General features: G+C 37.8%; 1 protein-coding gene across 2 annotated transcripts in view; it reads left to right on the forward strand.

Annotated features, from left to right (window-relative positions):
- The window catches only part of LOC122632691 (nephrin-like), a 112,195-nt gene that overhangs the window by 30,654 nt on the left and 63,619 nt on the right, over positions 1 to 17,922 (forward strand). For both annotated transcript variants that reach the window (XM_043819817.1, XM_043819818.1), the window contains exon 4: positions 559 to 764. In XM_043819817.1, the coding sequence (XP_043675752.1) occupies positions 559 to 764 (206 nt within the window). The remainder of the gene's footprint in view (positions 1 to 558; positions 765 to 17,922) is intronic.

Below are 17,922 nucleotides of genomic sequence, written 5' to 3' on the forward strand. Positions count from 1 at the left end.
TCAAATATCTTTATTCTCTATATCGTCACGACGATTAACACGCTTGCCCGAGGATGATTACTTCGACACTATCGGCAACTACAGGAAAGGAAATTTCACCGCGACGATGTCAGACGTGGTATGGAAACGGACAATTAGGCGATTTGTATTCGTATTCCGCAGGAAATGACAGCTCGTATAACTAGCATTAAAAAGCAACGATTCGTAAAATAAAAGTTTAGTGATATTTACCGTCTGGCGGTTACGAGCTATCGTCATTTCATGGACGATATACAACGGGGATGAAGCTTCTTTGGGATATTGCAACCCAGACTCTCGGTCGGTCCCTAATACTATCTTTCTAGGTCCGAAGTAAGAGGTTATCTGACTCTCTCAGTCGAGTGCACTTCTTGGTTTGTATCGAGTTTGGAACTGGGGATTCGAACGAGAATACCGAACCTTTCCTTATCCTTTATCCCAGCTTATGACGAATCGCCAAAGTTACTCCAAAAATTCATCGTAACCGTATAATCTATTTTTTGCTTTACAAACGTTAAAGACTTTCGTTTTGTGTTACAGTTATGATGCAAGAATTCGACAGTTTGGAAAAGCAAAGCTATGGAGTGCGCCAAATTTTTGGGGTCATCGTGCTACTTTTCGTGCAAATCCACCGGCACAGTTGACGATTCAAGATATTCGTGAGAGCGACGAAGGTGTATATAGGTGCAGAGTCGACTTTCGAAATTCTCCCACGAGAAATTTCAAAGTCAACTTCACCGTTATTGGTAAGTGAAGATATTCAAAGTCGAAAGTTGCAAGCCATACGTAATCTCTTTTTCGTTACCTTGATCGCCGATAAACTTCGACGAGTATTGAAATCTTTACGGATGTTGATATTTAACAATGATTACTCATTTAATAAGATTTTGATATTAACCAAATTAATTGATAAGAAACTTGCGATAAAATAATATTTACTCATAACTAGAACAAGCTCTCTAAGATTAATTAATAAAAATTATATCGATATACTACTTTGTCACATCTTTTGAAAAATTCATTTTAAATCGATTCAATCCTGAAATTTGTGCCTTCATATCGAACTGATTCAAACTTTATAAACTACTCCACTAAATCAAGTATATTTAACATGACTCGACGCGTAACGAAAACTATGCTGAAGTTTCTCGTCTTAGAAATTAAGAAGGCCAAGATGTTACAAAGAGAGATCAAAACTTCATTTGAGTATGCTTTTATCAACCTTTATTCAACCTTTATTCCGTCATATAACATTACGTGAAAGAAAAGTAACAGAAGATATCTTATCATAAAAAAAAAAAATCAGTAAAATAATAATCCAATGTAAACGGATGACGTTCACAATTTCCCATAAGTTTCCTCAAGTTTCCTCTTAGACATTAAAATTATTTATATAGATGATCGATAAAAGATCGATTTCTAACGACTCTTTGAAGTAACAGAAACGTAGACTCAGAGTTGAGAAGTTATTTATCGCGTCGAATTAGGAAACTATTTCACGTTCCTCTTTCCATTTCCAAAGCCATGTGGTTTTCGAGAATGGAAGCACGTAAAGCTGAGTAGCGTCTTCCACAATACTATTTAAATTTTAGAATGCGATCGTATCAAGTCAACAGAGATATTCGCTTTAACGTTACAAAAGTTTTGTACTCAAGAAACGAAACTACTTGCTAACTTGCTGAGCTTTTGCAAAGTCGCATTTGTTGCAAGACGACGAGGAAAGCTCAGTAAATCGAAGAGAAAAGAAGAAAAGAGAAAATGATAAAAGAAAGAAGAGAACAAAGAACAGGTGAAAATAAGGAAAGGACCGTAATGGCGGTCGGCTTAACGTTCGAACATCACCCGTTAACGCGAATTTAACCGACTACTCGAACAATCAGTCAAGCATTGAAAACGAACGTGCTCGAAGAACGAAATGTTTGAGCTTTCCCGCTGGCATACGGTTTGATGCAGAAATACAGAGATTCGCAATTAAATACAAGCACGAAGCTATCTACAAACGAGCCATCGAAGCATTTCGTTCAATTTGCATTGGAATGTCGTCGAGCATAGCAGAGCTTTGTTTCTCGGCTCATCCGTCATCGTATGTACGCTTGCGTTCGACAAGAATATCTATATGGTATGACTTCCTTTTTTATTGATCCAAGAGGAAAAACAGGAAGAGAAGAAGTGTTCCAAGTATCGCGTTGGCGATAAGAGCTTGGAAGAAGAAAGTTTGCCGGACGACGATGCTACAAGAAGGAGATGATTCCTGAGAGTCTACAGAAGAGGATGAGAAAGTAAGAGTAACAGAGACCCAAAGCATGGCCTGACTACACTCTGTTGCTAATAGAATCGAAGCGGTACTACGACTTGCGTTTCCTTGGAAACGCGCGAGCTTCGTGCATCTCTTCTTGCCTAGGAGAAAGCCAAAGTCCTTTCAGGAAGCTTCTAACCGAATTTACCCATCGATCGACCATTAAACTGATTGCGAGTTAAAGCGTGGTTCGTCGGTTCTGCGCGTTCACCTTCAGAGCAATAGCAAGAGAGTGGTATAGAAGATCGAAAGAGAAGCGTCCAGAGAAATAGTTACGACGATACAAGAGTTCGGCCGAGTAACTACGATATCCTTCCCCCTTCTCCAATACCGTGTGTTTTTCGATTTTTAGAAATTTATTTTGAAAGGAAATACGAGAAGTCAAATCGAGGATAGTCAGCTCTAGTGACCGAGAAACCATCGTCAACGAAACGCGCCGGATACCTCGTTTTATGCTCCGTTGCGCAACAGCGCCGATGCGGTGCTCACGGTTAATTCCAGAATACACGAACACCGAATGCGCGAAAGGATATACTCACGCTTTACGTCTACTCGAACTTAGAACGAACTCGAAATAGTTACGTTAGAACTATGCTTTCCTAACGATCGAGACTTCTTAGCCATACTCGTTCTCCTCTTTAATCTTTACTTCCTGATTTCGACTCTTTTTTACGCTTCAATGAGTCAATCCTGTCATCCAAATTTCCGTGAAAAAGCTCTTCTTCGTCGTTGGAATGATACATAGTATAAGATTAATTTACTTATTTGCTCAGCATCTTGATCCTCCACTCGCTTGATACTTTCCTTCCCATTGAGATAACTAATTAGGTATCATCGAGAAATTTCATCGATTTTATCGTTTTCTTTATTCCTTTCTTTTGATTATTGATTTTGTACGATATCACACGTTTCAGAAAAAAAACTGTCTATGATCATACTTTAATTGAATATCAAATCAGATATATAAATAATTTACCAAAGAATTGTATGGTGAACTCTCGTACAATTTTAATCCATTAAGAGTATACGTTTTCCCATAGTTCTCCATAAGCTCGATGATCCTTCGAAGGGTTGATAAAATCATTTTTCCTTATTAAATTCGCAAACGATCTTCCTTTTCGAACGGGCTTCATTGAGGGTACACAAAACTGAATATGCTAGAACTAATGAAGAAACATAACACTGTCCGGAATACGGGCTGTAACGTTAAATATTTGATACCACATCGATGAAAAGCTATAGGAGGATCTAGTGCCAATAGAAACTCATTGGTGTGCTTTGTTCTGGGTAATCACCCCATAGCCTTTGTTTGAGAGAAATCCTAGATTGTACTTCCCTAAGCTCCGTATTTCGACCTACGTTGAATTCAATGAAACCAGGACGATACGAAAACTGAATCACTTCGATGTATTTCGTAAGTAATAGAAAAACTTAATAACGAAGCAGTGTTCCTTATTTACCTCGGCGATCTTTCCAAAATATTCATTGTTGATGATACTTTTTTTTAACTCGTATGGCTTAACCATGTTTCTTTTGCAAAGAAGAGATCGCAAAGCTTTCATCGAGATGAAATAGCATAGAAAGAAGACAAATTTTTCGAGGAAGGCTACGATAATGGCGGAATATAAAAGCGGAAAGAGAGAAATTGGGAAAGAACGAAGACAGAAGGTAGAGACGGAAGACACGTTTTGAAATTTACTACGCGGCTGGACGACGAGACTCGTATTTCATCGTTAACGGCTCCTATGGAAAATTCAGAACAGACCTACGGGCAAAAGCGCCCTTCTAGTTTGCGTAGAGTGGCGGTTCCCATTGGAAAAACGTCTCACCCGCGGTTATCTTTCGTACGTCGACGCTTCCGCCATCTCTTTTCTCCTATTCCTTCTATACCTCAGTGCATGGAATCTGTCATTTCTCCGGAAAGTTCCGCGTTCCCGCTCTCAAAAAGCTTCCGACGGTTTTTTTGCCTTACACAAAACGCGAAACGTTCAAATATTTTCCGCAGTGACGTCGTACTTTTTTCCTCTTCGCTGATTCACCATCGTTGTTTAAATCCATGCTATTTTCACGCCTATTTATTCTATCGTTTACCAACTTCAAGCCGGAAAATGTAACATCATGTAAATGGATTATCTTCAAAAACGAAAGGATATTTAGAAATTTTATTAAAATATTCTATTTGAAAGAATCAAGGTATCTCACGATGTTTATCGCGAAATAAAAATAAATGCTATATTAAATATATACGACTGCTTGAAATTTTCGATAAAATCAAAAAAAGATGTAAGACGAAGAAAAAGAAAAAGAGTTGGAAAAATAGTACTATTGCGACGAGTAATATTTTCTTGGCATTTATTTACTTAACGCATCTCGATAAACGAGTCGCGCTTTCTTGAACGTCGCGAGCGAACACCAGTTAAAAATAATTTATTGTGAACGTGACTCACCGTTGTCGAGGAAACATTTCTCGAGTCGGTAATGGAAAACGCATATTTGAGATACATTTGCTTGTCTCTCGCGTGCACGAGTAAGGAAAAGATTAAAAAGTTAAAAGAGAAAGAAGAAGAGCGACACGGTAGTTAGACGCGGTCTAAACTGGGAAGAAAGTTTCCTGTGGAAACGTTGGTGAGGGATTTCCTCGAGAGAAGAAAAACGAAGGTAAGGAACGGAAAGATGGTAAAGAGAAACATATTAAAAAAAAAGAAAAATGCTAGCAAAAACGAAAAAAGAAAAGAAGCTAAGACTCTGCGAAATTCTGATTTGACCATAGCGAATTTTCTTATAAAATACCATTTTTAATTCGAAGTTAATCGAAAAACGCAAAAATATTTTCGCCCGAGATTTCTTATCGCTAAAAAACGAAACGGAAAAGAATAAGCGAGGAGGCCGAGTTCACGTTTCGCATCGTGCAACTTTGCACCGATGGCTGAGCACACGTGCGCCTATACTACTCGCATAATGTAATACGTATACGTGCATAGAATAAGGTGTAATCGAATCCCTTCTAGAGTTTCTTTATTAGAAGTTCATGTTCCGAAATACTTTTCTTTTGAATCGTTTTCTTCTTTTTCTTAATCATCTCTATCTTTTGGTTCTCATTTTTCATTCCCTTATTCTCTCTCTCTCTCTCTCTCTCTCTCTCTCTCTCTCTCTCTCTCTCTCTCTGTCTCTCTCTTTCTCTCTTTCTCTGTCTCTCTCATTTTTTTGCCTCTCGTTTTCTTCTGCGAGTTCTTTGCAAAAGTTCGTCAACCGCCAGAGGGAAAACGTAGAAAACGTAGCGTTGCTCGTTAGACGAGAAAAGAGTAGCAAGAATTTTGAGGTATTTCTCGTTCTCGTCCGGAAAAAGAAAATACGAAGGTGGTGACTTTATCGCCGGTAGACTGTAGTAAACATTCGAACAATGTAATGTATAATTGTGTTTTTAAGTAAAATATTGATGCTAGCAAGTAAACAAAAAAGAAATAAAAATCAGGACTCAGAGGTATCATTAAATCGAGTAAAGGCCTATTCTCGAGTCTACGTTCGTGGATTCAAATGCAAAGCATTCTCAAGGGTAACAGCTTACGAAGTAACAACTTACAGTAGTATTGCTATGGTAAATGTCCTTTCGCGAAATCCCTCCAAGCGATCGTATAAAAAATTACCAATCGATTCGTCGGCGCGTCATGAATCATAAAAGATTTCACTGGTCGTGCCCTTCGAAATCCTCTGTCCTTTGGTACGAGCGACGGCTGTCGAGCGCTATAAAGAACCAATGGAACGATTCGTGAACGGAAAAGCTGCCATATTTTTCTGCACCAAAGAGCTCATTCGTCTTTGCGGACGTTCGCACCCGAATTGCTACGGACTTCCACCCTCCTTATGGTTCTTCGAATATCTTCGAACTATCCTCTCCTCTATCCCTTTCTTTTTCGTGCGAAATAGATAAGATGAAACCGCAATTTTTTCTCAAAATAAGATATCGTAAACGCATTTCGAAGATGGAAAGATTGTTGACACGTCTATTCTCAATGTTTTAACCGTACCATCGGCTTTGGAAGATAGACGACATAGACAATATAGTTTTTCTTCGGTTTAGCAACGAAAAAAAATCATGTCTCTTTTCATAGGTACTTACTGCGGCAAACGATAGCTAGAATTGCTAGAAGTCTTTAATATTTTATCAAGTGTTTCTTGAAATTCGACCGATCGCATTTATCGTAAATCAACCGTGCACGTTCTTCTTAGTATTCGGAGCATATTCGAAAATACGCGAAATAGCACGGTATAGCACACGTATATATAGATATAAAGTGATTGAAATATTGGTTGATATCGATATATATGTGTATATGTGTATATATAAATGAAGAGATAGCAGGAAGAACGAGTACTTCACGATATTTCTTTTAAGAGAAAATGGAGTATGTACGATCCGTCGAAATATCGATAAGTCCATCCGACTATCATCGACGACTAGTCCGTGAGGATAGTTTGAAAAAATCTTGCGCACCAAGAATATTCAGTTCACATGGAAGATTTACCGATATCATCCCGATACACAGAAAGTCGAACCATGTATCTTCGTTTGTGCTTGTGAGACGCGTTCCTATTTAAGTGCTACTCGACATTCCTGCTACGTTTCCACCCACTTGCATTCGAGTTAACTTCAAAGACGTTCTTGCCTTGTATCAGATACAACGGCAAATTACGTAATTAACATGATCAATTTGCAGTGAATAGACAATTGACCGAGGAAGAAAATTCCTTTGGAGATCCGCAAATAGAATATGGCCGATACTGGCTCATTGCTCGAACGAAACGCATAGTTTGTTAGACACGATTCTAATGACAGACATGTCATTCAAAATTTATTTAATGTCCATTGAATGCTTTCGTACGTTTTTCAATACCTACTCTTAATCTCAAAACTATTATAGACTCATTTATTTAAGCTTAAGCTTTATCGAGATGGGACAACTGAGATACAGCGACATCACTTTTACGTCTTTGACATTCTCGACGTCAGAAATACGAAGTAAACTGCTATTATTCGTCCTGATTTCGTCTGCTTTTCTTCTTTCCCTTGTTCCCTTTTTTCTTTTGCTTCAGTCTCCTCCTCTCACCTCTCCCTCCCTCTCTCGTATCGTTCTTTTCAGTTTTCCAGCCTCCGTCAATACCCGACAGTTTATCCATTCTCAATCGTAAATGACCGATCGAGAATCTGCGCTTCGACAAGAAAGCCGGAGTACAACAGGGGTAGCTGCAATTACCGTTCATATTCCGATACGAAATTATGAATGGTGCTTCCTCTTTTCCATTCCTCGATAGTTCCCTACGATATCATATCCTTATCCATTGTCTCCACTTTTTTCTTTTCTCCGGTCATTGTATGTACTTTCCTATTCTCCGTATTTCCGTTAAGAAATTGCTTTGAATTATCCTCGACAAACTCCATCTTTAAATAATATTCGAGAAAATGATCTTCTTTGTCGGTCTTCATTGGCTTTTCACGACAACGAAACGAAATCTGTACGTTTTTACCTTTTCGTTGAGAAACCTACACCGAAACTTTAACTTCGAAATCCTTCAAATTTTTGCAATTTTTTTTCATCAAAAAAAAAAAAAAGAAAACAGATATATCACCTTGCATCGAGTATCGGTATACTCGTTTTACAGAAACAATTAAATCTCTGCTCATGATTTATCCCGTTTGTCGAAAGAACGTAACGTAGTTAAACTGGCTTTGCGACTTACTCGATCTTCTTTCCGACGCTTTTCACTCGTCGCTCCTTCGAATTCTAATGGTTTTTAAACGGACAAGCCAGTGATAACATTTACGGTGAGAAAGATGCGCTTCGAGATAGTTTTCATCCCTGGAGACGAACTTCCGATCCCTCGTAAAAATCTAAGATCTTCGACGCTCGCGGTAAAGACTTACTCGACCATCTATCTCTCTTTTATCGCTCTTTTCACTTTTTCCCCTTTTTCCATTTCCTTTCTTTTTTCTTCATCCACTCTCATCTCGAACCATGCGAAGCGCCGAGTATAGCGAACGGCAAAGATTCTCATCTTTCTGCGATTCTACAGCAAATACTAAAATGCTAATATAAGAGCATATCGTCGTTTGTATTTACTCCTACTTTTTTCATATTTAAAGCAACGAACTTAACAATGATAATAAAATATGCAAAATCAAGGAAACGGAGTGTTATTTGGTGTCTTTTTGAACTTTCGATATTCTTCTTTTCACTTTATCGATGAGCTCTAATCAATAACGGTTAATGAAGATTTGTAATGCTCTTGCTTTTTATTTATAATTCTCAGTCATGCTCGTACAGCGAACAATCAAGAGTACATACAAGATGCAATAGCCGAACGACCTATTTGAAAAGTTAACCGTGAAGACTTCCCTCGGTCTCGGCTTCTCGTTCATCGAGAAGATTCTTTAACGAAGTGAAGATAAAAACATTATCTACCTGTTTTACAGACGGGTAGTATGAACAGGTGGATACGACACAACACAGCACACATCAAAGCGTATCGAAAAGACAAACGGCTTTGTAGATGCATCGACAACAACTCGATTTCGAGAACGTGTCGTCAGCTCGTTTCTCCGTCCCCTCGAGAGAAATCGAAGATATTTTCTTCGACGATACGAATACGATTTTCGTGTGCGAACGATCGCGCCAGTTGACGTAGTTTTACGAGATTCTCTGCTTTCTGTTGTTCGTTTTCTTTTTCCTAACGAAAAACTTCGCGCAAGACCGCTGTATCGACACCTTTGAAAAAGCGTCTCCAGTCCGATCTAAACTCTATTTTCGTCAAGGTATTTTCGCACTGGCAAGTCTCTATCGAGAATGCGTATCAAGATAGCACTCGTTTCTTCCCTCTATCACCCTCGCAGAATCCTTTCTACGTCGTTTCGGCATACGTTCATCACCCTTTCGACGCAGCGATAAAACAAAATCGAGTTTTCGTTGATGTTCTCGTTCCCTTATCGAAACTCTTATGTGCTTTGATTCGTCGACTACCTACCATCGACGAACCATCGTAATTCGATACACTTTTTGTTGCGTTCTCTCTAGACAGAAAAGGAAGACAGTTTACTAAGTGTTTCTTTGAGAAAAAATAGCTGCCAAGTTATCCGCAGGATACTGACCTGATGAAAAATGAAGATTTTTACGGCCTCGTAAACGATCCGACACCCTCGTAATTTAATCCTGTTAACCGTCCTCTACCTCTTCTTTTTCTTCCTCCCTTCCACAGATATTCTTGGAACAATTTTTTTTTCTCTCGACACGCTCATTTCTTTCTCTTTAATTGTACGTTCAATTTTCGTCTGATATCGCCATAGCAAAATATAATTCTTTTTCATTTTTTTTATCTTATTAATATTCTTTTATAGTGCTTCTCGGATAAATTCATTTGGAAATAAATGAAAATTATTTAACAATAATAACTATATTTTTGTTAATTAATTCAATTGTAATTAATTACGTAAAAGTATAAAACGTGCTCCATGGTCGAATTAAATGCGGGAATGAGATTCAATGGTTTAAAGCGCCGCATACGTAATGTAGAAACCCGAGTCTGATTCCCGAGCTATCCTATAGCTCATTTTTTCTATAGCAAATAGGAGTATAAACTTCGTATTGGCTTAATATTCATTTTCTTTTACGTACGTCTATTCGAGAAACTAAATGTTAGAATATATTTGATTTTGAATAAAAACGGAAATGTAATTCTAAAAAGTAATCGATTTCGCATGAAATGACCCTATCACGTTTTTCCTATCGAGGACGAGATGCATATAAATTGAGTCGATGATCTGATCATCTTACCGTTGAGCTTTTTTTCCTGATCCTTTTACCTTCAGAATCATACTTTGATGTGTACTCTCGGCCCGTCGTTGAATTTAAATTAAATGAGACGCGTAACGAAACGATCACCTACGATGATAAAAGACGTACTATCCCACCGTGAAGAATCGTGCTCCACCCGATAAATCTCATCAGAGCACTCTATCGTGCTTCGATTCCCTCGAATCCAACGAACTTTATAGTCCGGCATATCGGACGAGTAGTGACATTTTTCTACGAGGAGGAAGAATCTCGTCGAATCATTCCTCTCGCCGTAAAATCGCTTTTGCTTATATGCCCAAAAACGGTCAAACCAATATCGAATATTCTTCGTTCTAAGGTAAAGACTTTCCATTATTCGACTTTCCAGCCGTTGAACGAAAAAGATCGCGAACCAAAGACTCGCTCTCGTTCTTCTTCAAATACCAAAGAGTAAATTCTTCAAGAACGATGAAAAATCGAGATCTTGAATATTACGACTACCACCGGTACCGCCTTCTACTCGTTTTCTTCCTTCTGTTCGAAAGGAAGATCTACCGGTGGTGCCGGAGGTGAACACTAATACTCATAAATGACGTAAAACTCGCTGAAAAGGAAAGAAAGAGGAAGCTATCGCAACGAAAGTGAATAGGGAAACTTTGACTTTTCCAAGTTCTTCGATGTAAGCATGACAGTAATTTATGGAAATTTTATAAGACATGGAAAGGTTGGCGACCTTGGTAACGTGAGAAGACTCGACCTCTATCTGTTTGTCTCGTCTTTTAATAATCTTTTCACGCAAAAATAGTATTAGAAAAAAGAAAAAAGGAAACTTCGATATTCGAGAAACAACGGAGAGAAGAAAGAAAAGTCAAATACCTCTCGACGCGAATACATATATCCGTGCTTATCGGAATGATCGATACGTTTTGACTGTACGTCTATTTACGGAAGAAAGAAGACATTTTCTTCTAAGAGAAATGCGAGATAACTCTTAGCCTCGCGACTTATTCCCGCAGAAATTGCTTGTCAAGCGCAAACCGTCAGCACCATGAGAAGGAGAATGGACCGACAGAGAATGGTAGAAGGGAAAAGAATAAAAGAAGAGAGATGACGAGAGGCTATGTAGGTAGCGGGGAAGAGAAATCTTCTTAGGTCACGTTTTCTAGACGTCGGCATGTCCGTAAAACTTCCAATTTCCGTGGAGGATGTAACCCTGCGAAACGTCACGGTGTTACTATTTCGACGCGAGGAAATGACCTCCATGAAGGCTTTTCTTCCGACTCCTCTTTCTTGTATCGCCCCAGCCAATGATACTTACAGAATTTTCATCGCTGGTGCATGTCTAACCCCTGTTAGTATAATCTTTATTGACCTCTGTAAGAGGTCGAACAAAATTACAAGAATCCTCTCTAGTTTCGAAGGGACAACGAGACAAATCGTGCTTTAGGCTTACTCTTTTATTCGTCGTTGCATGGCAATAGAAATCTTGAATTAAAATGATACCTCCTTGATATTTCGATGAAATAATAAAGTGTTAAGAAAAGGATCGCGAATACCTGAAGATATATCGTCAAACAGTTGCAGCGAAAAGCGAATTTCGCAGAAGAATAAAAGAGGATTGGTCGCTCCTCGAAATAATTCGATCCTTCTTGTCGGACAAAGATACCTTGTCCGAATTTTCGTCTAGGTGAATTTTCACCGAGCAGTTACCGTCGGAAAATACGCGAGTTCGTTGGTAGAAAGTTCGAGGCAGCTCGGTATCGCGGAATCGCCGAGCTGGATAAAAAGCTCATTCAAACTCTAAAACTTTTTCTCGCGAAGGACCATGGGGGAAGGAGGTCGTACGAAGAAATAGAGTTCGAGAGAGGGCGAAAAAGGAGCCGGTAATTCAGGACCTTCGCGAAAGTGGAGTAGCGCGTTATCTCTTGGACTTTACGGTGATTCCCCATTAATCCTCATCCCCATCGGTCGCTTTATCCACGATTACGCGACGCTGATTACTAGGTACTACCTTTGAAGAGAAAGAGAACGAAAAAGAGAGAGAGAAAGAGAGGGAAAGAGAGAAAGTTTGCCATACGTACGGAACTCACGGAGGTAGCCAAGTAAGCGATCTGGACTTTTTCCGGAAGCTTCCTCCGCGATGGCTCGTTAAGCACGGACCGTTTCGCCGGAACGGCCAAACGTTTTGTTCCTCGATAGATGGGCAAGAAAAGCGAATTGCATCGACTTAGATTTCCTGTCCCACAGATTTTTTCTGTCCTTTATAACGATAACTCTTTTAAAGATGATTTCCATTGTCATTTTGGCATCTCCAATAAGAGCAAAGTTGTTAGCTATTGAATATTCCGGTCGAATCATTTTCCACAAAGTTTATACCTGTTCTTTGAAGTCACGAAATTCTCGATACCTAAAGCTTCTCAAAAGAGCAGTGTGTAAAACCCAAGAGATGAATTTACCTTTACTCTCTCGAGAATTCCATCGGCGGCATCCTCTTTTTCTTTCGCTTTTCCTACTCTTCCTTGCGTTTCAACGTTTGTAGTAATGCACAGTTTCACAAGCTATAGGATTTCGTACGGAACGTTCAAGGACTTTCGCGTGCTTTAATTGGAAGCAGACTTCTAGTTTTCGTTTGGCGAGGTTTCCTACGTCCGAGTGGTCCGATCGAGAAAATCTACGAGAAGAGTATTCGATTTCTTCGCGAAACGAACTGCCCGGAGAATAAGAGAACGTTTTCCAAATAAACTACCGACTTTCTCCGAAAAGAACGAACTTTCGATCGAAATTCTGAAAAGTTTTTTCGCTCATCGAAAGCTTTTACGATTGGCGTTCGCGATATTTCCGCCTTTTAACGTACTCATGATAAACGAAAAAAGGACAAATATTATATAATAAATAACACAAATTGGACTCGATCGAAGCGGAACAAAGTTAACTTGTTTCAGATTTCCGAGATATTTCCACAATTTTGCAATTTTGCGATCAATGGAAGAGTAAGAAGTTGTACGGCCAAAAAGGTTTGGAGAAACTAACTCTACAAAGAAATACGTGTTCGGAGTTGAAACACGAGCGTCATTTTGTAACGTCGCATGAAAATAACATTGGCTTGCCCGCGCCAGAGAATTTCCCTAAATTTTTAACGGCAATCGCTACGTGGGCTTAGTTCGATATCCGAGTCACGCACGAGCACGAGCACCGCGAACACCACCATACTACCACAAAGAAAGACTATACTATCGTATAAGAGGTTAGCGTTATAATTCAAGCCGTACACCATGTCTGGGATGCGCTCGCACCTCTTCTTTTACGTGTATACCTTCATATGTATATTCGCGATCACATGCAAACGAACGCCTGCGCGTGTACAAGCGGACTAAGAAAAGGAATTCCATTGCTCGCTCCAGAAATTCAATAAATTCGAATCGCTTGAATATTTTCTACCTTCGTATATCACGCACGAATTCGACGCGAAATTTAAAAAGAGAATTTTTTACACGCATTTCGCCTAGACATTATAGATATATTCTATTTCTCCTTACAAACTTTATATAAGCAAAGACGAATATCAATATGTCAATATATATATACTTACGTAGCTCTTCATCATTTTAAGACACATGTATTTTTTTTAACATTTATTATATAAAAATATCTTTTATATAGATATATGGGCTATATTTATTGATCGACTCAATAAAATTTTTCAATAGATATTTTCTTCTTCTCTATCAATAAAAATTTTTCTTTTCTTGAAAAATCGAACTATAAAGAGATCCGTCTATCATGATGCAATTTCCTTGGATATCGATGGATTCGAGAGATCTGTAAACCACGCACTGTTCATACACTTTGAAAAGTTTCTCTTCGAGATATTCTGTCAACTTAACTGATTTAAGTTTATAGCTTAAGTCTCATCTGTTAACGAAATTGATGGTTGATGAACCAGTATAATTGTATAATATCGATATACTTTGTCCATTTTCCGTCTAATTAGTTTCTTATTTCTGCTTTAGAAGAATAAGATAGAAGATGTCTTCTTCAAAATCAGATCAATAAGAAAAACAATTGTAAAATATATAGGTAGTAACAAAAAGGATATTTGCAAAGCTAAATTAAAAAATTCCTGAAAGTGTTTGTCTTCATAGAAAATTGTTATATTCAGGTATCGACAAATCGATCTGTTTTATAAATGTCACAGTTTAACCGTAACATATGTAGAAGAAAATCTGACTATTCTTTTTCTTTAATTTTGTTTCCCAACCGTTTAAATCGTTTTTCTAATTGGTTTTCTTTCTTCTTATCGTTTCTACATCGTTTGCTTTTCTTTTTCATTCTTTTTAATAATCGTATTCAGTAAACATATAACTTACTTAGTACGAAGCATAAGAATAAAATAAGGAATAAAAAAAGGATAAAATATACAAGAGCGTCGTAATAACAATGAAAGAAAAGTTTTAATTTTATCTTGCAACAAAAATTTATTTTATAATTTTTATTTTCGCCACAACATATAAAACTCTGATTTGTCTTTATCTACTCAACAATTCAAATTACTTTTCCTAGTCTAGAAAACGTTATTTAATGTTAAATAACGTATAAATAATTTCATAACTCTCATAATTCTCTCTTTCTCTCTCTCCTTCTGCCTAACTCGCAACCCACAAAGAATCGATTGCTATAAAAGAAAAAAAATAATGAAGCAATTTTGAAAAAACGATTTTTGTTATGCTCACTTTGAGATAGTTCGAGTATCGTTTCGTGATAAACGCAGAAAGCGATTACAAGTTGACCGTATGTCAAATTGACAGATCATAATTTAGGTCAGTATCTGCTAGTCCATTTAGAAGCAGGAAACAGGAAGCCTGTAACAAAGAGAAGCGAGCATTTCTCATGTCACATATGACTTTATCATTAATGCGTTCGAGATAAGCGATTCGAATATAGATTCGCGATAGTATCTTGCAAATTAAAGGCGAACTGGAAGCAGATTGGTGAAATATCCGTTGACTCGACGACTGAACATGTTTATCTGCTCGACGATCCAGGGAATCCTTATCTTAAGATCGATCTTCTACTATTCTGAGATGTATAGTTCAGGAGTCGCTATACCAGATGATGGAATGACAAATGTTCCTAGTTTAGATATTGTCCTTGGGTTCCCGTATTGTCTCATTGTACAAAAAGATCTGTGAATACAATTTCCTTTGAAGTAGATTACATCTAGGTTGACTCTCTTCAAATAACATCTTATGCTTCTTGTTCTTCAATTGGATACATATTGATCATCGATCGACTATTAAAATTGATTACCCATCAATGAAATATATATGTTACTTATGGATAAAAAAAAGAGAATAATTAACAATTTATATTTATTATAACAAATCTGTTAATTAGCTATATCATATTTATAACGCGAAAACAAAATTATATCTATCTAGAATGTTATAAAAGCATGTTCTCAATATCTGAAATATTATCGATGTTGCATCTCGTTAGTAACAATAATTAGAACAGTAATTTCTCGAGAATAATAATATCGTTAATAATACACTAAGAAAGAGTACAAACATATCATTTTTAACAATTATACCATCTCTGGCTCTACACCCTGTAATACAATCGAGATATTCAGCTTCGTTATATCGCTGTGAATGCTATATCACTATGAACGGCACTATAAATGATATGTGATGACACTATGAAGAATGTCGATATCTCTGTCGATATCATTTTATTGACTATCAAATTATTATCGTTTCAAAGAACGAAAGAATTTTATAGTAGAATAAGATTGAAATAGAGTTCTCGTACGCGTATGTGCAAGTGATTCTTATTACAATAGACTCGTGAAAAGTTTTCAAAAACGCAAGAGAATATCAGTTCAGAAGCAAAGAACGAAAGCAAAGAAAAGAAAAAGAAAGAAACGGAAGAAGAAGAGAAGTCGCATTTACGGATGAGTTATAGTAATCGTCGGAGACGGTCACGTCGCGTACGGTTCTCGTGTCCGGGATAGTCAATGGCTTTGAATCTATGGCGACTATTCCCATGTAGAGGAAAGGGAGGAAGTAGGACGACGGCTAGTGTACGCTCGTCGAGCACGTCGTGGAACCGATAGCGCGGAAGAATATCCCGCAAATGTTGCCTCCTGCTAGTGGTGAGGAAAGGATAGGTGAGCTTCTAGCTTATGCGAAAGAAGCGTCTCTTCGTCTTTCTTCGGCCATTCCTTTTCCTGTGCTTCGCCGTTCGCATATACGCGCCTCTACATGACTTTCGTTCTCTTTCCCTTCCTCTTTTTCATTCTTTGTAGAAATAAAAATATATCTACAATATATATAAGTATAGGTGTATATATATATATATATATGTATGTCTGTGTGTATGTATAAACACATGTACACATAGATGTACGTTGAGAATAGATGTAGGTATATACATGACGAAAGACTAAATAAGGAGTAGGACGAGAGACGCGTTAGCACTTCGGAAGACTCTGGGAAGCTGTTGGACGTGACGAGACTGAAACTAGACCATGAGAATCCACTAGAGCTCCTTCTCTGCCACTCTTATCGTGGATGTCCACTCGATCCACCCTGTAGGTACTGATCCTATCTATACTCATGCGAGTGTCTACGTGTACAGCTACATGTAAGTATGCCAGCAAATACTCCAAGGAAAGCGACGTCGATTATTACCGACCTAGGTTACGAAGAACTACTTCGTAAAACCGTGCTCCTATCTCTCTTACTATTTCTTCTATTTACCGTTTCTTCCCGATTTCCAACGAGACGATTCACTGAGTGGATCGTAAGTTTCTACTGATGTATCTCGAGAAAATATGTCATATCGTCAGCGTAAGTAAAAGTTTAATACCGTCAAGATGAAATCTACCATCGTAGGTACTTATAAGATGCTAACGCAGGTGTGAATAAAGAAGAATACCCAAAGCAAAGCAGTTAAGCACGTTTTGCTGTGGTCATAAGAAATCTAGGCTGTGCTTCCTTATTTACGGTAGTCGCGAAAATATATTACTTTTCTGCCCCGTTCGTTTGCATGCGGCGCGCCATCTTAAAATAACCGTACGAGAAACGTGCTCTGCATAAATTTCTAATTTCCTCGATAAATATTAGTTTCTGTCGGACGTTCGTAACATGAAAAAGAAGGACACTCGGAAACAATAAATTCGCCGATTTTCATCGTAGAACGAAATCGAAGCGCATTATTGACGGATGATTGATTCAAGGACAAATGTCTCATACGAGTCGTAGTACGTAATGTAAGTGATTTACCAGTTCAGCTAACTTAAAAAAAGAAAAGTGCAACTGTGCCGCGCAAGATAGAAGTAATAAATTTATCGTAGAGGGCTTATAGTAGAGAACGCAGTATCGTGGCCTTGAAAGTAAAATAGTAGGGTATTGATAAAATTGACAAGCTATTGATCATTTAATAGAGACAAATTATAGATGATATAAAAAATTTGTTTTGGAAATTATATAAATTTTAACTTATCTAAAAATATGACAGAAATTACTCAATCTAATAATTTCTACGGTTAAATGAGTCAACCTTTTCGCAAACAATTTTCCAGACATCGTTCGTGCATCTACTTTAAAGTTAATATTTTGCGTATCCCGGAATTAACTTCGCTTTAAAATGAACGAAAATTGTTTTCTCGGCCATTTAATTTTTTCTGCTTGTTTAAACTTTGCCGATTAAACTTTACTTCTAAAAAACACTGAAGAAAAATTACGTAAAAACCCTTTCTCGAGAACATTACTCTTATAATCT

This window comes from Vespula pensylvanica, chromosome 10 (assembly GCF_014466175.1).
Source record: "Vespula pensylvanica isolate Volc-1 chromosome 10, ASM1446617v1, whole genome shotgun sequence".
NCBI classification, from domain to species: Eukaryota; Metazoa; Arthropoda; class Insecta; order Hymenoptera; family Vespidae; genus Vespula; species Vespula pensylvanica.